Source organism: Sander lucioperca, chromosome 11, assembly GCF_008315115.2.
Source record: "Sander lucioperca isolate FBNREF2018 chromosome 11, SLUC_FBN_1.2, whole genome shotgun sequence".
NCBI classification, from domain to species: Eukaryota; Metazoa; Chordata; class Actinopteri; order Perciformes; family Percidae; genus Sander; species Sander lucioperca.
The window spans coordinates 37630531-37653785 of NC_050183.1; the positions used below are offsets into that span (position 1 = coordinate 37630531).

General features: G+C 41.1%; 1 protein-coding gene across 9 annotated transcripts in view; it reads left to right on the top strand.

The window, feature by feature from the left end:
• Nucleotides 1-23255, top strand: part of unc13a (unc-13 homolog A (C. elegans)) — a 47959-nt gene that overhangs the window by 3684 nt on the left and 21020 nt on the right. For 7 of the 9 annotated variants that reach the window (XM_036007368.1, XM_036007365.1, XM_036007363.1 and 4 more), the window contains exons 2-26: nt 1351-1380; nt 1485-1584; nt 3227-3344; nt 4389-4512; nt 4962-5032; nt 5321-5375; nt 6000-6029; nt 6867-7062; nt 8334-8453; nt 10006-10812; nt 11278-11371; nt 12345-12391; nt 12575-12653; nt 15418-15423; nt 15688-15762; nt 15862-16081; nt 17613-17840; nt 18137-18278; nt 19620-19789; nt 19950-20065; nt 21220-21383; nt 21563-21716; nt 21998-22066; nt 22433-22522; nt 22920-23054. In XM_036007368.1, coding sequence (XP_035863261.1) covers nt 1351-1380; nt 1485-1584; nt 3227-3344; nt 4389-4512; nt 4962-5032; nt 5321-5375; nt 6000-6029; nt 6867-7062; nt 8334-8453; nt 10006-10812; nt 11278-11371; nt 12345-12391; nt 12575-12653; nt 15418-15423; nt 15688-15762; nt 15862-16081; nt 17613-17840; nt 18137-18278; nt 19620-19789; nt 19950-20065; nt 21220-21383; nt 21563-21716; nt 21998-22066; nt 22433-22522; nt 22920-23054 — 3440 coding nt within the window. The remainder of the gene's footprint in view (nt 1-1350; nt 1381-1484; nt 1585-3226; nt 3345-4388; nt 4513-4961; nt 5033-5320; nt 5376-5999; nt 6030-6866; nt 7063-8333; nt 8454-10005; nt 10813-11277; nt 11372-12344; nt 12392-12574; nt 12654-15417; nt 15424-15687; nt 15763-15861; nt 16082-17612; nt 17841-18136; nt 18279-19619; nt 19790-19949; nt 20066-21219; nt 21384-21562; nt 21717-21997; nt 22067-22432; nt 22523-22919; nt 23055-23255) is intronic. The other 2 variants (XM_036007369.1, XM_036007367.1) reach the window with 1 other exon arrangement.

Consider the following 23255-nt stretch of genomic DNA (forward strand, 5'->3'; position numbering starts at 1 on the left):
TTGATGGTGAGGAGAGGACAGTGTATGAGAGAGAGAGAGTCGGCAGCAGTGCCAAGGTGCATCTGTCATATACTGTCTATTTAAAGCAAAGACATAACTCATTTGAATGCCTTTTTGTCAAATGTAAATTCAGGGTTTCCATGGAAAAGAACCGTCCTCACCACTTTGGTGTGACTGCCTTGTCAGCAGCTTAAGTATCAGGATGTGGATTTTACTTTGAAGTTGTCTACGAAGCACATGCTCCTCCACACCACTTACTCCGCCACTTGCCTCACGAAACAGACCAATATTTAAGCGAATACATTATCCCAAGGGTTTGCTGGGGTGAAGCTATTTTTAGAAGCCAATTTGTCAACAATGATTATAGTCACTGACTACGAAAATATTCAGTATGTTTCTTTGTCAGCATCACTTTTGCTACCTTCATTTTTATGCTTTTTGAATAAGAAGAGGGAGTGTTTATTTATTTAGTTCTTTCTATTTTAGAGAGTTAGACTGTAGGTTATACATTATAAAGCCATTCTTCTTGCAGCCACATGCTCAGAGAATGTTTATGGGCTTGCTGTTGAGGCCCAATTAGATTGATTTTTTTAGTTATGCTTATTCCCTTTATTTCTTTCCTGACATGTAACATCAGTGAAAAGAGGCAGGGATAAGAAAATAAAACAAAACAAAAAAACAGAGCTCTGAATATTAATACCTCACTGCTGAACATAGGGATGCTGGGCATCGGCAGGGTGCCGGATTGATTGAATAATGAATAGCCCGTTGACGTCACTGTGGTTTTAAAGTCAGTCTAGTACTTCCAGAGGTCTCTGCTTGGAGTTGCTGGCAGTGGCCCGTCAGCTGAGCCTCATCTACTGTGTGAGACATAAAGCAGCACTGCTCTGTCTTTTATCCAGCACCCCCTGTTGTCATACATACACATACATCATTCAGAGAGGACAATGCATGTGACCGCTCTCCTCCATGGCATCAGCTTTTACTCTCACCTGCACAAACAGATTGTCCTTCTGGCCCTCTGACTCAGAGAACCTGACATATTGAGAAATATGAAAGACTGCCCCCCCCGCCCCCTCTCTCTAAAATGCCAGGCTCCTGTCAATCACCTGCCAACTGATACTTTTATGCACATGAGTTACAGGCAGAGGCCTGCCTGAACTGTATAAGTCCCATCACAATGTAACCCTAGGTCTGAGAAAAGCCTTTTAGGGTTCACTGAATGTTATATTTGCAGCATGAAAATGTGAAATCTGAACTGTCATGTTCGCATGTTTGCAAATTTGATATTTGAACTCACTTTTTCTAGTTAGACTAATTCCTTCTTTGTTTTCTCAATTTGCTTTGCAGTGAAGAAAGCCAAGCTCGATGGACCCCAAGGTGAGTTGTGACCCGTGGATAGCGTCCATTTGTTGTCCATTGTTTCATATAAACACACGCACACAGTAGCATGGCCATTGTTTTTGTATTTTACTTTTTTACAGAGAAATTTAACACATACGTGACCCTGAAGGTGCAGAATGTTAAGAGCACAACCATCGCTGTGCGTGGCAGTCAGCCATGCTGGGAGCAGGACTTCATGTTGTGAGTGCTTCTTGCCCTCTCTCACATCATCTGCCCCCTTTTATCTTGCTATGTCTTTCCCTCTTTTAGCCCCTGTCTTCTTCTGTAAATCTACACTAGTACAATGTTGCCTAACTGGGGGACAGTCTTTGCTGCACATTTTCGACATTCTTACTACATTCCCTAATCTTCTTCTTCACCAACTTGTCTTCCTCCTCTTTCCCTTTCTCCCCTCACTGCCTTTTCCTTTAAAAGCACCTGTACTGCAGTGAGCCTTCTCTCTTCACCTTCCCTTGGACCCAAAAAGTCATGGTTGTCTGGTTCTGCTGCATTGATTTTGATCACACTTTTAACTATCTATTGTGAGTGTCACAACGTTAAAGCAGTGCATTGCTGAACCAGTGAAATACTCTTTTAAGTATTAAGCTCTCTGCTAATTTTGCCACAGCAGCTTTTTAGTTTGAACATATCGTTTTACTCTCAAAGAGTGAAACTATCATTAAATGGACTTTCATGCAAGACATGAACGTTTTTCAACTTAAAGGTATTTCAAGAGTGCAATATATTTGCTGTTGATATTATGGTCGTACATTTAGTTTGACAAAGTTCCAAAAAAATCTACATCTAATGTCAATATCCGTTGGCAGATGCAAGTCCATATGAATATATAAATAGTTTCAACATAGGCATTAAATAAGGAATGAATACTGTCAATTCACATGAATGGAGATGTCACCTCAGGGGCTCAATTCAGCACAGATGTTGCGCAACACAGAGCAGCAGGGTCAGCTGTGACATTTATAATTCCTAAAAGGAGTTATTTTTGCCCTATTCCTCACTTTTTCCTTTGAAGAGTGAGGGGATGACATAACGTTTATTGAAATAAAGTTTATTATTATTATAACACCTGCTCCAGCAGAGTTCACACACCAAGTGTAGAGGGTTTCTCTTGGCTTCATTACTCCTCATAACTCCTGAAAGTGACTAAATAGAAGGAAAAAAAACAAAACACAACAGATACCGCTTTTATGTTTAGTCTACTACAGCCATATCTTCCAAACAAAACAGCATATTCATCCATTTTCCAAATAACCCACTTGGCTCCCAAGGAAACAGAAAGATGTATTTCCATATTAACGCTGTGGTTATTATTAGGTTTTCACTTAAAACAGCCAGTGGGCTTGAGAAGAGGCATTGCTTGACAATGAGAGATGCTTAGTGGGCTGATAACCTGCCAGTCAGATTTGTAATCACTTTACAATTCCTAACTAGTCCAGACCTTAGCTTTATATATGGTGTATGAGTGGTGCCTGATGGAAAAATTAATCATAGAGTGCACTGCTGTTTGTCATACAGAAATATAGGTAGTCTGTGCTCTCTCTTCTATCCTGCCGGCAGCCTAGTAGACAATCACCTACTCTTTCCATCTTCATGCTGAATGACTCATTTCCCTCTGCAGATTGAATCCCAGTGCATATCCATCACCAGATTTAAGTGCATAGACTGTATTTCTGTTGAAAGGCCTCTGTGCAGTGAGGTGTCTGTATACAACCCTGTCTCCACTCAGCTTTTTCTAACGCTGTATAATTTTACTCTCTTCCCTCTGCTTTTTTCTAACTCATTCTCTTTCCTTAATCCGCCTCTTCCTCTTTCTGCTGAGCAGTGAAATAAACCGCCTGGATCTAGGCCTAACAGTGGAGGTGTGGAATAAAGGGCTGATCTGGGACACCATGGTGGGCACCTTATGGATCCCCCTGAGCAACATACGGCAGTCCAATGAGGTAGACTCTCTCTCTCTCTCTCTCTCTCTCTCTCTCTCTCTCTCTCTCTGGTTCCCAGCATTAGGTTTTATTAGCTACATTACTGTGCATTTAACCAATATTCCAGTCTGAGTGATGAATGAATGCAATTATTAAAATAACCTAATCAACAGACGAGTTATGAAAACACGTAACATTTAATGTTTAATTAAGGCCATTATGTGAAACTTGCAGTGTTTTGAGTTTTTTATTATTATATTTAAATATGTTTACTTTAGGGACTTTTCACACAACACAGTTGCTATGTGCAGATCAATAGCTGCTACATGTTCCTGTATTTGAAATATACAAATAGTAACTAAACAGTATGTATTAAAGAAGCAAGGGATAAATTGTTGTCGTAATTGTGGATATTATAAACAAGTCACTGTGGGAAAGTAATATTTTAGCTTCATAGAAAGTGTGTATTTTGTTTTCAAAGTGGTTAGCATTAGTATTATGTTTTTCTTTTATTGTTTCAGTATTTGTTGATAGCGTTTTCAACTGCATACTGCTTTCATTAATAATGCAGTCCTGCTCAATAATTTAGCACACCTGTTTCCTTTGTGAAATATACTGTATTTGGCATAATCAATAAAAAAATGTCACATTCACTTATTATTTTTGTGCACATGGAATTGGAATTGGTTAAATAAGCCACTTAATACTAAGAAGTGGACACATTCCCTTATTTCAAGATGATCGAGTGAGTGGTTCTCATCAGATTTCTGTCAGGAACTGCATCATTAAAAAAAATATGTCTGCTAACACCTCTAAAGATTACTAATTGTATCTAAGTTTTTTTATTCCATATACAAACAGAAATGTAAAAATGTCAAGTTGGGGTTTCAGGGGGTTATGTGCAGTAATTATCTCGGTGAACAGCGGCAAAGGGAAGTGACTTCCAGGAGTCGTGTCGTCACTGTGAGGCAATTTGCAGATTTCGCATGCCAAACGGCATATTTATCATGCAGTAAGAATAGTCTAAGTCATATTTCTCTGCCCCTCTTCCTCTATCTTTTCCAGGAGGGTCCAGGCCAGTGGCTGACCCTGGACTCCAATGCGATCATGGCCGAGAATGAGATCTGTGGAACCAAAGACCCAACCTTTCACAGGCTGCTGCTTGACACCCGCTTTGAACTGCCTCTAGGTTTGGCCTTTCATCATAGTTATATTTATTCTCTGTGCCTAATTCTGTAAATCGTTTGTGCTAGATTTTGAATATATACATATGTTTCAATACAATCTAAAAAAACAAGTACCATTTCTACTGTTGTTAGTATTAGTATCGTGACTTCAACATGCAACTACTATCTCAACCACTATCACTTTTACCACCTCTAGTATGGCTAGTCCCAATAATACTACATTTACTACATATCCTGTTGTTGCTACTGCTACTACTATAGTACTAACACTACATCTAGCGCTGTTACTTGAGATTGCTTTGTCAATCTATTACTTTCTAATACTTTTGCCATGGCTTTAAAATGAATTAATTTCATTGCTCTATGGTTCTGTTGCAATGCTTATACAGAGAGACATGTATTGTATGTGCTGAGTAGAGGATCATGTTGTGTGTTTGTATGTTTGCTGCAGACATTCCTGAGGAAGAGGCCAGATACTGGGCCAAGAAACTTGAACAACTAAATGCCATGAGAGATCAAGACGTAAGAACTTGACTCCACATTCCACATCACTCTCTCTGCAGCATCCATATCTATCTATAGTCATCTATATTTCGTCATCTATCTATTTATTCCTTCCTTTTTCTTTCATAACCCCTTTCCTACTCTGTGTTTCCTTTCCACCTCATTCTTCCTTTACCATACTCGCTCTAATTCTATGTGACTGCCAATAACAGCAGAATTACAGAGTCAATATATTTTTACCAGCAATTTTCCTAAGAAGAAGTGCTGGGTCTTATTTTCTAAGATGTTGTTTTTTCCCCCCCTCAGTATGCCTATCAAGAAGAACAGGAGCGACCACTGCATGCACCAACCACACAGTGCTGTGAGTGTCATAAGCCACTTCTGCGTCAACCTCCTCTTGTGCTCTCCCCCACTGTGTCCTTTTTATGCCTCCTTATTTCCCCTCCCCTCACCCCCTCTGCTCCAAAACGAGACTAGACTGGAGGTAGAAATGAGGCTGATAGATGAAGTGTAGGAGGAAGGGAGGAAAGCTGATGTGATGAATCATGCATGCAAGCGATGTGTGATGAATGTGAACTGACGTACGATGGGCAGTCAGACACACACCACCCTGTCTGTCTGTCTGTATAGTGATGATGACACAGGGAGCAAATGTGTATAGTATACACTAAATCTGTGGACAGAAGGGTTGGATGGTGGCGTGATGCTTGTGTGTATATAGATGATAACAGCACGTGTAATTTTCTGTTCTTAGTTACTGAGCAGCAAGGCCAGCAGCATCTGACCTTGTGCTTTTCTTTACCCACAGACATGTACATACACACTCATTTCTGGACCCTCTGCACACACATTTACATTTTAAAACATATAGTTCTCAGGGCTACAAATCTCGATATGTTTGCTTACCCAGTTTTGTGGACTGCTGATGTGTTTAATGTGTGGCCCAAACCTAATTTGGTTTCCCCAACCCTTTATCTCCTTGCAGGTAATTGGAGTCTGTGGGGGGATCAGCAAAGTAAGTTTCTTTCATGCGCTTCTGCTAATGGCGTAATTCTGTATTTATTGTCCATGTCTCACTTAATGTAATGATCTCCTTGTGTAGTTTTCCTCAGAGACCATGAGCTGCCATGAAAATATATATTTTTTTCCCCACGCGTCCTCTCTGAACTTCCTTTCACCTCATATCCATATTCTCCTGATGAGCTGGAAGAATAAAAATCAGTGAAGTTACAGTAAATTAATCTCTGGTGGTGTTTGGTGAAGATAAATATCAGTTTTTCCAAGGCGTAATTTCCACTAGTGATGGGGGACTTTTTATACTTTCAGGTTGATTTTATTACTGAACATTGTTTTACTGTTGTGCCACCAAAGTCCAGATGCTAGAAGATCTGAGTTGAGACACTCATCTGAGTCGCCTTCAATTATTATCGTGTAGTTTAACAAGCAGCAGCGAGGTGACTTTTTATGCCCTGATATTAAAATTATATAATATCTATACATTATACAATGATTATATTTTAATTTACAGATAATATTATCCTAAAACACACTAGAATTAAAAGAAGTAATATAAGACAGTAAATAGATAATGTTCTTTGTAGTAAAGATACAAATAAAATAGCTATCTATCAGAAAGTATCAGGTATCTACTGTATAAAGGGAGCTTTAGAACATCCATTATTATAGAAATGAAATGTAGTGTATGTTAATTACTTGATTTATTTATGTTTTTTTGTTGTTTTTTCCACGCATTTGTGCCCCCTATACACTATACAAATACTTTATAATACAATTCTGACCCATCATCGTCTTGTCACTTCATCCCGTCTCCCGCTGTGTTTTATGTGAACAGACGAGGACCCAGACAGCGCCGTGGACGACCGGGACAGCGACTACCGCAGTGAGACCAGTAACAGCATCCCGCCTCCCTACTACACCACCTCCCAGCCCAACGCTTCCATGCACCAGTATCCCATGAGGACTGAGAACTACAGACACTCATACAGCGACGAAATCCATGAGCTGGACTACGACCACAGAGTCATGAGGTAACAAGCACCCTTCAGGCACTACGTAGGCATAACTGAGACCGAATGGTTTCCTTTTAATGAGATTACCATGGCGGGTTGTTATAATGTATCTACAGGGAGAAAGGGTTTGTTTTGGTGAAACAGAAAGGAAAAAAAAACCTAAAGAACAAAACTGTTTAATGTTGAAGCTGTATTATCACACTCCCCATCTTAAGCAAATATTCCTATTTGGAGTCTAGTTTAGCCCTGAGACAGCTCAGCCCCAGCGGCCTTGTTTTGTTTCACTGTATTGTACAAGGTAACATGTTGTCCCACTGTGCTCTCCTCCTCTAGAGAATAACCCTGGCCTCAGTGTATACAAGCATGCTGGGCCACACAGTTCTTGTATACAGGTCATGTATGAAGTGGGCCATTGTGGTTATCTTTTGGGTACATGTGTGAATGGGTGTGTGCGTGCGTGTGCCTGCATCTTTGTGTGCATATTGAGTGTGTGAGTGTCAGAACCCCCATGTGATCACCTCTGCGCTAACTTGGGCAGAAAATAACAGTGATTCTGAACATTTTTGTTCAGGGAAACTGAAACGGAAAGTTTGACCTTTTCATTTGTTTAGATGTAGATGGGTAAAATACATCTTCAGGTGCTCAACCTCAGTGAGAGGTCATTGTGCAGAAACTTAACGGATAAGTTCACAATTTTTCAAGTCTGTCTTTAAACAATAGCCAGGTGTTTATATGGACATTGAAACAGGTTTTGATGCTGTAATCATTCCTCCTGTTCATAGTGGCTATTAAGAGATCCGTTCCTTTGCTCTTCTCATTTAAGTGATGGGGAACAACATGAAGTAGGTATATTCTAAAGTTAGTGTCTTTCTAGTGCAAAATTCCCTCTTTGTGTCTCTGTGTTTCCTTGTTGAGCTGCAGGGGAGAGACAGTAACACAAAAAGGACATTGTGCACTAAAGAGACAATAGATAGACAAAAGACATACCCACTTGATTTGAAAAACTCAGACTGCTGTAGCCTTGTATTAATGTCGGAATGGAATTTTGTACAGAACTGTGGATTCCCCCCCTCCATCACTTGCATTGTGAGCACAATAGGAAGGGATCTTTTACTTGCCAGTATGAACAGAAGGAATGATTACATCAAGCGAAACCTGCCTCAATGTTCAGATGAACACCTGACTATTGTTTAGGACAGGCTTCTTTGAAAGATTTGCACTGAGCTCTACTGATGCTCCTCTCCCACCTCTCCCCTCTTCCCAACCTCCCTCCTTACTCCTCTTACCAGACGCTATGATAGTTTAGACTCGGCCACCAACGGGCGCAGCGATATCGACTCAGGCTCAGGGTCGAGCCGCCGCACCAGTCGCCAGTATTCTCTAGACAGTAGGCATTCACTGTCCGATAGGTGGGTCTCTGTGCCTCCTCTCCTGATCCTCTTCCTTCTCCTGCTCCGGCCTGTGACTCCGTCTCGCTGTGACGTCAGTGGTGGACTTGTCCCGTCCTCCTCGCTCGCTGTGCTTGCATGCATGCGCTCTTACCCTATCTATGTATATTCTATACTATTGATAGAAACCTACTGGTCCTGCATCTACATTTACTGTGTTCCTGGTGAAGAATCACGAATCAGTATCACAAATGATGTATCACACTCATCGTTGCCATTGTTAAACTAATAAGTTTCGCGCAGTTTTGTGTGTGGGCGAGTGATTGACAAGATGTGTGTATGTGTGTGTTGTTTCGTAACAGTCAGAGACAGTCAGAGGTTAATTGTTGGAGATTGTGTAAGAACCTGTGTGAATCTCTGTGTGTGTGAATCTGTTGTCGCGGCAGCCTGTTATTACAGCCCCCATCCTGTATGTGAGACACTTAGAAGAGCCCTGTCTTATTCTTTGTGTCCCATTCTTGATAATTATACACATTTTAATTTTCACCCATACATCAGCAGGAGGCCGTCAGCCTAATAATGGGGGCTGCAGAGAAGCCAAGACAGATTACGTTCATTTTCATCTTCATTGCATCATGTTTTTTGTTTTATATTCTTTGCTAAGAAAAAGGGCAGACATGTATTTAGACTCAAACATTGTGCAAGCATTTGTCACTGTCTTTGTGTTGGCTGAGAGAGAGAGATTGTGATTTAGGTGATGAATAGAAAAGAACAGGGGTTTCGTGATTGTGTGTTTATGTGTCCATTCATCCAAACTTGTGTATTCCCTCTGGCTCACAGCCTAGAGCCATAATACAGTTAGCTTCTTTACTGCTCCTGCACCATGCATTATTGAACCAACATGACTGTAATCAATAGAGACAACACAATAAAGTGTGTGTGTGTGTGTGTGTGTGTGTGTGTGTGTGTGTGTGTGTGTGTGTGTGTGTGTGTGTGTGTGTGTGTGTGTAAGAAATAGTTTTTGCATGTGTCTCAAATCTCTCTGACTCATGATCCGTCTTAATGTCTCAAAGCCTCATTCATCATCGTGAATAAATTACACTTATTTATCTGCAAAGAGAGACTGTTTTTGTTCCACCAGGCTAATAAATTACCCTCAACCTCTTCAGGTTCACTAAATAGTTCTATTTATATTTTAGATTTATGAAAAAAGTGTCCTTATGTTTTTGCTAATTGTGTGCTTTTGTATGGTGTGTGCTTCCGTATTAACCTGTGTGTGAACTAGTATCCATAGTAACCTTAACCATTACTAAAAAGATGATTGCCCTTGCAGTTACATTGATGCATCACTATCCCAACCCCCCCTCTGAGTTTTTTGTATTGGTTGGTTTAAAGTCACTCCTCTACTCCTATTGATTCGCTGTCTCCCTCTCTGGCCCCAACACAAGTTCCTTAAGTGTCACTGTGACATCAACACTCTGTATTGTTCAAGTGTTGGAACCCCCCTAGTTTACTTTTAAACCTGTGTGGGTGTGTTTATGTAACAGGTGTTTGTATCTCCCCCTCCCCTCAGTCCCACAGACAGTCGTTACGCCTCGTCAGGCGAGCTGAGTCGAGGCAGCTCTCAGCTCAGTGAGGAGTTTGTTCCTGAGGATGGTGAGAGCTTGCGAGGTTCGGAGTTCTACGATGAAAACGACTCCTACCACTCCTGCCACTCCTCCGTCAGCTACGGCAAAGAGGACTCCCCAGGCTGGGATGGCGAGGACCCCCAAGGCGTCTACAGCGACGAGGGAGGCTACCTCAAAGATGGAGGGGAAGAGGGGGCGCTGTATGCCGAAGGTGACGTGTACGGGGAGGAAGGGGAGTACATCTACGAAGATGAGGAGGAGATGCCTTTTGAGGAAGATGAAGATACGTATCCACTTGATGGCACACTCGGTGAAGACCAGGAGCCGCCTTACACCCCCACACCCACAAGCACTGCCCCCCCCCTGATGCCCCCCTGTGATGGTCTGTCCTCCACCAGACCACCGCTGGAGAAGCAGGCGTCGTTGCATCAGCAGCGGCCAGCCTCTGATCAGCTCCCGCCCGCCAGCACAGCTCCTAGTCTACCTCCAGTCACACACAATGACACGTTGCCCCCTTTCAGTGCAAAATCCACCAAGCCTCCGTTCGCACCCACCCAGCCAGCTCTGTCAGCCACCACTACATCCACCCCCACGGCCACATCGCAGGTTCCAGCTCCAGATACCGGGCCCCTGGAGCCTGAACCCAAGTTTGAGGTGCCGTTGGAGGAACCTCAAACTCCCGAGCAGCCTCCAGTGGCAAAGAGTGTCCCTCCAGCACCTGAAGAGAGAACAGAGGAGCCACCTGTTCCAAGGTGAACACTGTCCATACACCGTCTGCCTCATAGAGGAAAAGAAAGCTTTCACTCACTGTCAATACTAACACAGCTACATTTTGTACATAGACTTTCATCTGGCAGTTCATTCAAGTAACAATAAGCACATACAGTATATATACATATTAATTAAGAGGAACATAGGAAACAGACACTGGGGAAGGCGTAGGAATAGGAACAAAACATAAGTGCCTGTCTAGATGAACCAGTGTCATTCTAATAAAACAGCAAAGTTTTAAAATGATTATCTACATTTTTGTAATCATCACGTTTTCTCCTACATTGTGTGCAAAATCAGCGGAGTGTCCCTTTAATGTGTTTACCACTATTAGTCAATGATAGTTTATCTCTATAATTTCTACACATTCACTACATTAGCTAATAGAGCACGTACTAGCACATATATGCATAACACTTGTTGTTCCTTCTCCAATCATTCTTTAGTTTCCCAAAGAGGGAAATCATGGAGCCTGGTCCTGCCAGAGCCAAAGCCAACTGGCTTCGACTTTTCAGCAGAGTGCGACTACAGCTGCAAGAGGTACAACATGTGTGTGTATGTGTGTGTGTGTTTCTGAGTGTACCTTGTGCACATAGGTGTGCAACATGCATTCATGCCAGGTGAATGCCTGGGCTTATAAGAGTGGGTAATAATCTGTCTTCTGTTGTTGTTAAATTCATAAGTCTAATATTGAGCTCACTGACTTGTTGCATCAGTCCCTGCATGTCCTGTGTTTTTTTTCCAGCTTTTGTTGACTGGTCCACCATTTTTCCCTGTTTTTGGTTATTATTGTGGATGATATTGTCTTGTGTTTGATTGATAGTTTCTGTTTACCCCTTGTACTGTTTGCCATTTCATTATTTTCTTTTCAGTTGTTTGCCATCCTCGTAGCGATTTGCATGTAGTCCATTCCGATTACCCATGGCTGGAGCAGACGCTCAGGTGGGTGTGGCCAGTAGTCAATCTAATTTCTTTTTTACGTATCCTGTGTGGCTCATAGATATTTATGGGGAGCCCAAGCAACACATGGGAAACTGCTTTAAGCCTGCAAAATGTCTTTTCTAAAGCCTGACGTTTATACCAATCGTGACTATTTCAGTTCGTCAGTGTGACGTGAGTATCGATGCTGTGTGTTCTTTGAACAGACAACAAAGAGCCTTTCAATAATAGAGCAGATAGAATTAGAAGAGTGATTACACGGATGGCCATCTGGCTGTAATCTACTTTTACTATGATTCTCAAACACAGAGAGAAGCCACCTCCTCATCTCCCCCTTTTTCTTCTCCCGCTTGTATTACTGTTGTATTGTCCATTTGTGAATTCTGGGAACACTTGCAGTCAGTGTGGCTACAACTACTAATGAAACTCAACATGATATATTTCTCTTTGCTAAGGAAGACCATACAGTATGTCTTGATTGTGTTGTTCTCAGTATATAAAAACACTCTGTACAGTACATTTCTCACAGCTCTAATGGCACTCTTCTTGCCTCTCTTCATCATCTTATCCTCAGGCCCGAGGAGAAAGTGTTGGCATCGCCTCTCTGCTTTTATCAGCAGGGTAAGTAACCATGACGCTGTTACTACTACGGTCATTGAAAATCTATAACTTTACCAACCGAAAGGCAAACCCATGGCTTTAATGTCTGAATGCATTTATTGATTGATCTTGTCCATGTTCTAACGACTATAGCTGAATAAATAGCTGGTGTTGAATCCTGCTCTGTGCATGTTTCGTCTCCAGGATGGGTGGCGCTCTGTATAGCATTGACAGCATGCCAGACCTCAGGAAGAGGAAAGCTATGCCTCTCGTCCGAGATCTGGTGAGTTTCTGCACTAATCTCTTTATATTCCCCTGTCTCACATCTCCCCATATCCATTTATCACTCGGCTCAGCAGTAAGAGCTCTCATCTACTAAACCTACTCCTGTTTTCCATCTGATTGTCTGATGCCCTTTCTTATCTCATTACTCTCATCCAGTGTTGACAAGTTACTTTTAAAAAGTAATTAGTTACAGTTACTAGTTACTTCTTCCAAAAACTAAGTAACTAAATTAGTTACTCAGTTACAAATTATAAAAGTAACTAGTTACTTCAGAAAGTAACTATTGCGTTACTTTCAAGTAAATTTTTAAATGCTCAAATGTGACCCTACCTCCACCCCTCTTTAACGGAACTTAAAATACACATGCATGTTCAATTATTTATGATAAATCTGAATATTATAATGAAATGGACACTTAATACAATACATTATTAACAGAAACAATGTACACAAATCTAAACTATTTTAATGTTGCTGTGGAACAAAGTGAGACTAGCCTCCAATCAAATGTCATGTATGTAGATATTATGTTTATATAGTGGAGCGATACAATTAACACAATAGATGTTTTGAAACTTTTGATATTTATTGCCCCTCAACAGGCCACAACTAGGCAAAATTAAATTATGCTTGTTAAGCACTATACCACAAATAAATAACAAATATATACACTTTGTAAAAAAAGTAATGGCTATACTTCCATTTAGAGAAGGCTACTTTTGGATTATTTGGGCTCGCCATACCTGTCTCTCGATGAGTGACTCGCTTGTGTTGTTCGTTGTGTGTCCGAGTATGCATGCTTTCGAACACCCGCCCAACTCTACCTCTGATTGGCTTACCATGAAATTTTACTCAACCTCAGCCACTCGTCAGCATTTATGCGCTTGTCTCGTGCACTGCCCACTAACCAAGGAAGAACAGTAAAAAAAGTCTTTGCCTCTCGGCTCAGAGATCTAGTTGGTCTGATGAAAAAAACAGCTTCAATTATAGTAACGCGGCGCATTTTTTGGCATTAACAGTAACGGCATTATTAAGATGGGAAGAGTAATGAATTAGATTACTCGTTACTGAAAAAAGTAACGCCGTTATTTATAATGCTGTTATTCCCATCACTGCTCTCATCTCTTTACCTCATTCTTTTCTTCATTTCTCTTTCTTTTTACTTCTCTTCCTCAATGTCTTTTAGCCCACTGCACATCCACTCTGCTTTCCCTCCTGTTACAGCACCTGTTGCCAAGTCGAGCTGCAGGGCTAAGGGGCAACTGGCAAGGCCAGAGGTTTCCCCCAGACTGACATGGATGTTTGTTAGATGCTGTCATATAACATACCTTTCATTACCCCATGCTGCCATCGTCCCCATGCCTCCCTGACACTGCCTCATTAGAGTTAAGACAGTAAGAAATATAGATCCTCCCGAGAAAATTGTAACTCATTCATATAAGTCACTTCCTGAGAGTATTAATATGGCTGACAGCATTATCACGTCTCTGCTTTTGTCAAAAAGACAGGAGGCTCTAATTTTACTAGCAAGTATGGATACGATCAAACTATGAATACACACACACACACACACACACACACACACACACACACACACACACACACACACACACACACACACAGTATCATGTTTCATATTTGACAAATAAAAAATAAAACCTTAGAGGAATAGTTCCACATTTTGATAAATACCCTTGGATGCTTTCTAATTGCGAGTTAGAAGAGAATATTGAAGTCTGGAAGCAGGGGAAACAGCTTCCAACCTGTCACAACTTGTCATCTTTACACTTTGGGTTTTGTGCAGATTATACAAATAAAATATAACATCCTAATGTGAGCCATAGAGCTGCAGGAAGGCAGATTTGATTACCTTCAGTCTCCAGTCTTTTTGCTAAGCTAACTGGCAGCAGGCTATAGCTTTATATTTAACGGACAGATGAGAGTGGTTTTAATCTTCTCTAATTCTAGGCAAGAAAGCAATCATACAGTCTTTGTCAAAATGTCGAACTATTGCTTGTAATGCAAAAGCACATTCTGTAGTAGATGCTAGTGAAGCAGAAGGCAGCCTTGAAATAGGACAGCAACTAGGCTCTTTATATTAACTGCCTGGCAACCCTCAGTGTGCCATTTTCCTAAACTCACCAGATCCAAGCGTTAGTAATTAGCTCAGATGCTGTCTTCATTAATAATTCTTGCTGTCACAAAGCACTGACTGACATTCACAGGCAGGTGCACCAATGTTTCTCTTCCTCTCTCTGTCTCTTGCTTTCATGCACACACACGCACACACACACACACACACACACACACACACACACACACACACACACACACACACACACACACACACACACACACATACACACGCACGCACACACACACACACACACACACACACACACACACATACACACATACACACAACCTGTCAGAGTCTCCCAGGTAATTGATCGGACAGGATAGGGTCTGGCTTAATGAGCAGTGATCGCAGGCTACCTCATTCACACATCAAATACTCAACTCTGGTCCCAGCTGTGACATCCTCACCCTTAAAGTCTGTAGATTCACCTTGTTTGATTCCCCCCATGCTTTAATTGTGGATGTCCATTCCTTTTTAATCACAATAACTGCAGTATATGCACAATGAATGCACCTTCTCGCAACAATTTGAATTCTCTATAGAACCCCCACCCCCTCTTTCTTGCCTTTTTCTAATATTAAATCTCTCCCTTGTTCCTCCCACCTTCACTGCATTGCCACAGGCTATGGTGAGTAACACCAACACCATTTGCATTTAAAACACTTAGGTTATGAAGGTATACTATACTTTTTTCATCTCATCACCAGCGTTATCGATATAAGAGGAAGCACTTTAAATTCTGCAGCTGTCACCTCTAGTTTGCTGTAACTATTCAGGGGAACATTGCCAGACAGACAGTAATAATACACATTGCTCTGAGCTTTGTCTTAATAAATAAGATATTGGGATGCGAGCTGAGAGAAACTGACCCCTCCTCTCTCCTGTCACTCAGTCCTTGGTTCAGAACTCCAGGAAGGCGGGCATCACCTCGGCCCTGACGTCCAGCACCCTGCATAACGAAGAACTGGTCAGTACTCATTTACAATATTAATTCAAAGTATCTCACAAAATGTCATTCGAGCACACTCTGCTGACACCTGCACTTCTCTCTTCTTGGCCCTTGTAGAAGAGTCATGTCTACAAGAAGACCCTCCAGGCCCTCATATATCCCATCTCCTGCACCACCCCACACAATTTTGAGGTGTGGACAGCCACCACGCCTACTTACTGCTACGAGTGTGAGGGGCTGCTGTGGGGTATCGCTCGCCAGGGCATGCGCTGTACCGAGTGTGGAGTCAAATGCCACGAGAAGTGCCAAGATCTACTCAATGCTGATTGTCTGCAAAGTAAGCAAAGTGTCGGAAAACATTACCCATAATTTAGCCCCTAAAGCATTGATAAGAGACTGGATTAACATATGATATATATAAATATGATACAATATGATGTCATTTAAAGATAGCAGCACACACTTGATACCGCTCTCACGTCTCTACGTTAAAGCTATAATGCGTAGTTTCTGTCGCCCCCATGAGGAATTCTAAGTAATGACAACAAAACTGTCGGCGCATCCACATGATACAAGCCTTCCGTGATCACGCACCACCCCCACCCCTCCTCCACGCAGTTGCTAGTAGCCAAGGAGGACACGGAGGATTAAAAAAATATAATGGACTCTTCAAAATAGGTCATTATCTTCACTCAAGTTTCTGCGTGCGAAAGTCGCCGGACGACACAATCTTCTGAACATAGCCATACTGAGAAATACAGAGAGAGTTGTGTGGAGCTGATAGTCTGAATTAGCTTTGTAGCAACTCATTTGGCAATGGGTTGAATGTAACGGACGTTCATTAATATCAAAATGTTACGCACTAAAGCTTTAAATATAAGGCTACAGCCAGGAGACATTTAGCTTAGTTTAGTATAAAGACTGAAAACAAAGGGGAACAGCTAGCCTGGCTCTATCCAGAAAAAAAAAAGTTTTACTTTGGTTTTTGTATGGATTAGACAAATGAGACATTACATGTTCATTGGTGAGCTTTAGTGTTGCTGGTAGGCAGATTTTGTTGCTTTCATATTTACAGTACAAATATGAGAGTGGTATCAATCTAACTCTTGGCAAGAAAGTTAATAAGCATATTTCCCAACATTTCTTAACTATTTCTTAAATGTGTAATTATGTATTTACAGCTTGACCTAAAATTGGCTTTTCATAGCCAATAATAGTCTGGCTTATATACAGTATAAGAGCTAAAGCTTTGATGACTCGTTGTATTGTGTGTTTAGTGAAAACGGTTGCTAAAATATAGCATAAAATATTTACACAAATTGAACAGTCATTTGCTGACTTTGTTTTAAAATTATTGCTGCATCATGCTGTTTAAAAAAAATTAATAATAGTAAACTATCTAGTCCATCTATTTCCTCTTATCTCTATTTGTGATGTGATCTATGACAAAGTCCCCCTCCTCCGTCTCTCACTCCTACTTTCTTATTTTCCTTGTGTTTTTGAGAGGATATTAAAAGCCATTTGTCTTTTGTTGTCATCCGCCTCTCTTTTCCATTTCTCTTTTAGTCAGAATTTCATAGCTCTGCAAATGTGTCCTCTCATTCAAGAAATATAGCCAAGTTTTTCAACTCCTACACAGTCGTCTTCTCTGCTTTTGTATTTCAAATTCAAATCTCAGTTTCAAATGTTCCTATAATTGGAGAAATGTACCCTCCATGCAATTGTCTGCTCTGTTATTGTTATCAGTAATGACTGTATGGAAACTATAAGCCAACATATATCAAACACCTCTCATATGTTAACTCTTCTATTTGCTTTTACACGTCTTAAATCCTTTTCTTTCTCGTCTTAATTTTCACGCTAACCAGGAGCAGCAGAGAAGAGCTCCAAACACGGCGCGGAGGACCGAACCCAGAACATCATCATGGTTCTTAAAGACCGCATGAAAATCCGTGAGAGGAACAAACCTGAGATCTTCGAACTCATTCAGGAGGTGTTCACAGCCCCCAAGTCCACCCACGTCACCCACATGAAGCAGATCAAACAGAGTGTGCTCGATGGCACCTCTAAATGGTCGGCCAAGATCAGCATCACAGGTGAGAGTGGAGTCAAATAAGTACAATACAGTAGCTTTGAGCGGAGCTGGCCAACACTGTCAACATCAAAGTCAGAGGAAACGGCATGTGTCAGTTGTTTGTGTCTATAAAAAGAGACAGGCTGGCGTTTGTATGAAGAGAGCACAGGTGGCGTTTGTGGGGCAGTAGAGCAGAAGGTCAGATGATTAACAGGCATCTGTTTGCATCCGAACACACACACACACACACACACACACACACACACACACACACACACAGTGGCTGATCAGCTTGCCTTTTTTGTTTCTTCTTTCTAGTGTTGTGTGCCCAGGGTCTACAAGCTAAGGATAAAACGGGCTCCAGTGATCCTTACGTCACTGTCCAGGTGGGAAAGACCAAAAAGAGGACCAAGACCATCTACGGCAACCTCAACCCTGTCTGGGAGGAGACATTTAATTTGTGAGTCAAGACCTCTTGGATGTATACAGTATTTGACATTTGTAAGCGTCAGGGCTGCAAACAATGATTGTTTTCATCAATTCAATTCAGTTTTATTTATAGTATCAAATCATAACAATAGTTATATCAAGACACTTTACAGATAGAGTAGGTCTAGGCCACACTCTATAATTTACAAAGACCCAACAATTCCAGTAATTCCCCCAAGAGCAAGGATTTAGTGCGACAGTGGCGAGGAAAAACTCCCTTTTAGGAAGAAACCTCGGACAGACCCAGGCTCTTGGTAGGCGGTGTCTGACGGTGCCGGTTGGGGGTGTGATGAACAGTGGCAATAATAGTCACAATAAAGATAATGGATCAGTGACTAGAAATAGTAGCTGTAGTAGTTCATGGCATAGCAGGGCACTGCAGGGTGTCACAGGACGTAGCAGGGCATAGCAGGGCGTCACGGGACGTAGCAGGACGCAGCAGGACGTAGCAGGGTGTAGCAGGACGTAGCAGGGCACTGCAGAGCATAGCAGGTGTAACAGGGCATAGCAGGGCGCGCAGCAGGACCACGGCGACAGGCTGCAACCATGATTTAGGGGCCACCCTAATCCAAGGAAACATGCTGGGCGAAAAGAAAACATATGGACTCCGGGGAATAAGCTTAGTAACAACCATTTCTGGAACATGGATGAACACAGATGGAAAGAGAGAGGAGAGAGAAGCTAAGTGTGTCAAAGGAAGTCCCCCGGCAGTCTAAAACTATAGCAGCATAATTAAGAGAGACAGGTTAAGGAGAGGAGCCTAGTCGGGCTAGAACTCTCCCCAACCGGATCGGGCTGTACTGACCTGTCTCCCTCTACTTTAATTATATCACAATGTGTTGTTAAGAAAAAGTTAAGAAAAATGATATGTAGCTTATTTTTCCCAGTTAATCGTTTTTTTTTGATTAGCCAATGAAATGTCATATATTAGTAGTAGTAGCTCCAGATGACATCTCCAAACAGTCAAAAACCCAAAGATTTTCAATTGAAATTGATAGAAAACTAGCAAAATGTTTGCCATTTTTGCTTGATATATAAATGACTAAAATGACTAATTGATTCTAAACATTTTGAATTCCTTTTTTTGTCAATGAACTAAACCCTTCAGCTTTAATTGTTTCACTGATGCAGTTAAACATTTCTATCTGCTTTCTGTTGATTATGTATTAAATCTATTTGTTTAAGGCTAGTTTTTTCACACTTTTGATATTTAATGAGTCATGAATCATGATAGTAGTCCATCTGGTCTTATTGGCCAACTGTCAATGTAACTATTATATTTAGTAGCTGTGATTGACTTTGTCTGTTTTAGTGAATGTCACAACTCCTCAGACCGCATTAAGGTGCGGGTGTGGGATGAGGATGACGACATTAAGTCTCGCGTAAAGCAGAAGTTCAAGCGGGAGTCGGACGACTTTCTCGGTCAAACCATCATCGAGGTCCGCACTCTGAGCGGAGAGATGGACGTCTGGTACAATCTGGGTCAGTTGAACCACATTGTGTCAGTTAAATTTATAGTCACAAATACTGTATTGATACCACCGTTCACCTCACTTTGCAGTTATTTGACTGACCTAACTTCTCTGATTTAGATGTTTTCAGTTCGGTAACTGTGTTGCTGTATGTCTTGTGCTCTTCGCAGACAAGCGTACAGACAAATCAGCTGTGTCTGGAGCTATCCGCATGCACATTAATGTAGAGATCAAAGGAGAGGAGACGGTCGCCCCCTATCACGTTCAGTACACCTGTTTGCATGAAGTAAGCTCAGTGTGGTGTGTGTTTAAACAGGCAGAACGTAATAAAATATATAAAAGAGCTGTACTTAAATACTGTTTCTAGGTACTGGTGTTTTTATATGTGCATTTTGACTGACTTTATACCTTTACTACTACATCTCTGGGAATATTGTAATTTGTTTTTAGTCCATTTTACAGCTCATGCTTATTGTTGTGCTTTTACTAAAAGGCCCAATTGTCAGTCAGTGTGCAGTGGTAAATTCATTGTTGGTCTCCATAACAACATGCACAACATTATGCAGACCATGCCTTTGAGTCTCTTCGGCCTGTATTGTGTGTGGATACGTCATGCACTGCACACTAATGGCAGGTTGGGCATTTAAATAAAAAACAATATTTTTGATTAATGCATCACTACTTTTACTGTAGATTTGTAGTACTTTTTCTACTACTGTGTTTGTCTGTGCATCTGTGAGTATCTCTGTGCAAAGTCATCCTAATGACCCATGCCAAACAGGTTAATTTACTGATTGATGTTAAGCTCCATTCAAAAGAAACTTGAGTTAATACTCTGTGAAGTTTGCTTTACTCTCATGAGATAAAGACCTCTTCCAACAGCAAAGACATCAGACACATTTGCAGTCTGGCTCTGTGTGGAAAACTCTGCTGCTTGACTGTAGACCAATCACAGCCTTGTATGGAGTCATTTATCAGCCCATTACTCAACAGAGCATATTAGCTGAACCTTAACACACAAATGACCACTGTTGGCCACGCAGCCAACTTGGAATGTTTTACAGCAACTTCATCATTGAGTAGTCGAGACAGCAACTTGTGTTGGCCTCATAATATAGCTTAATGGCTATTTATGTAGCACAGCCATTTAAAGATAAACAGATCTTAGGTTGTAAACAGCTCTGTTTTTGTACAATGAAACATATAGAAACTTTGATTACAACTGAGAGATGTTTGAATGCTGACAAAGCTCTTTATAGCCATTTGACACTTCTCAATCGCTCTTTTTTGAACCTGTAGTCTCTATTTTTGCCATTTCTCTTTTTGTTTATTTCTTTGCCTCTTCTGTACTGACTTTCTTTCACTCTCTCTGCTTATTTTTTTTTTCTATATACCTCCTTCCATTCACTCTCTAACGCTCTCCTATTTTACTGTGCGTAGAACCTCTTCCACTATGTAACAGATATCCAGAACAACGGTGTGGTGAAGATCCCCGATGCCAAAGGGGATGATGCATGGAAGGTCTACTTTGAGGAGACTCCCCAGGAGATTGTTGATGAGTTTGCCATGCGTTATGGAGTGGAGTCCATATACCAGGCCATGACGTATGTTACCGTCTGAAAGCATATATATATATATATATATATATATATATATATATATATATATATATATATATATATATGTATGTGTGTGTGTTTGTGTGCATTGCTGGTTGTTTTCATGCATCAAGCTCTGTGTAAAGTATTCTGTATTTGCTCATACGTCTGTCCCTCTTTTGCAGTCACTTTGCCTGCCTGTCATCTAAGTACATGTGCCCAGGTGTGCCTGCAGTGATGAGTACCCTGCTGGCAAACATCAATGCCTACTACGCTCACACTACCCAGGCAACGAACAATGTCTCTGCCTCTGACCGCTTTGCTGCTTCTAACTTTGGGGTGAGTCACTGCAGAAACATTTAGCAATATCAATAAATGCAACCATAAGGCTAAGGAAAAACCGCAACATCATAATTTCCTTTAAAAAAGTAAAAAACTGAATTGTGTCTTTGCTTTGCAAACAAGTAAAAGTTTTTGTTTTGTTTTGAATTCATAATTTCCTTTTTACTATATGTGTATGTGTTATCCTGGTACTGGTTGGCTGGGCCTTAATGTGTAAAGCAGTGTGGTGTGTCTGCTTATTTTTTTAAATATTAAAATCTGTGTTGTAATTTCCACAGAAAGAGCGATTTGTCAAGCTTCTAGACCAGCTTCACAACTCTCTGAGGATTGACCTGTCTATGTACCGCGTAAGATTGCACTCCGTTTTACTTTTCACACAAAGTTTATAGTAGATGACAACTAATTGTGGCTGGACAGTCAAACTGCATGATAGAACATCAACCCACCTCCCCTTTTTTTCTATTCTGTAGCTTTCTTTCCCTTTGTGAGAAACAGTGAAACAAAGCAGGCGAAACAAAGCAGGCGGATGTGTTAATTAGACTGACAGCTACTCTGAAACATGCACAGACACATTCAGGAAACACCGCACACCCACACAGTAACAAGTGTTGCCTATGCTGGATCGTGCCACACAAACACAGTGGACGAGGATGGATGTGATGTCATGTGTTGTGCCTCACTGTATTTTTTTTTTCTTTTTCGTCTGACTCCAGAACAACTTCCCTGCCAGCAGTCCTGAGAGGCTGCAGGACCTCAAGTCCACAGTGGACCTCCTCACCAGTATCACCTTCTTCAGAATGAAGGTACCGTCCCTTTGTCTTCATCTGTCAAAGCCTTTTTGATTTTCTTCTGTATTTTAAGCGCTGCACCTACCCATCAGACTTCCATGTTGCTCAATGTGTTTCCCATATAGGATATAATGAACTTCATCCCCAATTTCCTCCTTGCTCTGATTTAAAAAGCAGAATTCAATATATCATTAGATTATATTGTATATATTTGGTGTTCAAAATATTGTCTTTGCAATCAAGACAAACATGAAGACAATTCTAAAATATATTATATACATAATTTGATGAATTAATTTCAGTGTACTTGCCTATTTTAACTGTGTGTGTGTGTGTGTGTGTGTGTGTGTGTGTGTGTGTGTGTGTTGTGTTGTGTGTGTGTGTGTGTGTGTGTGTGTGTGTGTGTGTTCAGGTCCAAGAGCTTCAGTCTCCACCCAGAGCCAGTCAGGTAGTGAAGGATTGTGTCAAAGCCTGTCTCAACTCCACCTACGAGTACATCTTCAATAACTGTCATGAGCTGTACAGCCGCGAATATCAGACAGACCCGGTAAGAAACAGCAATTTATTGAATATCTTTGTAGGTGTGAGGTTAATGTCTCTCCCTTTCTGTCATTTACAATGTTCAAATTTCTGTTTGCTTTATTGGCATGACCGTAATAAAGTACAGTATTGCCAAAGGCCATGTAAGTATAATAGTTGTGTAAAAAAATTCAGAGATAACAAATGGTTTTGCTCCTTGCTCCATAGA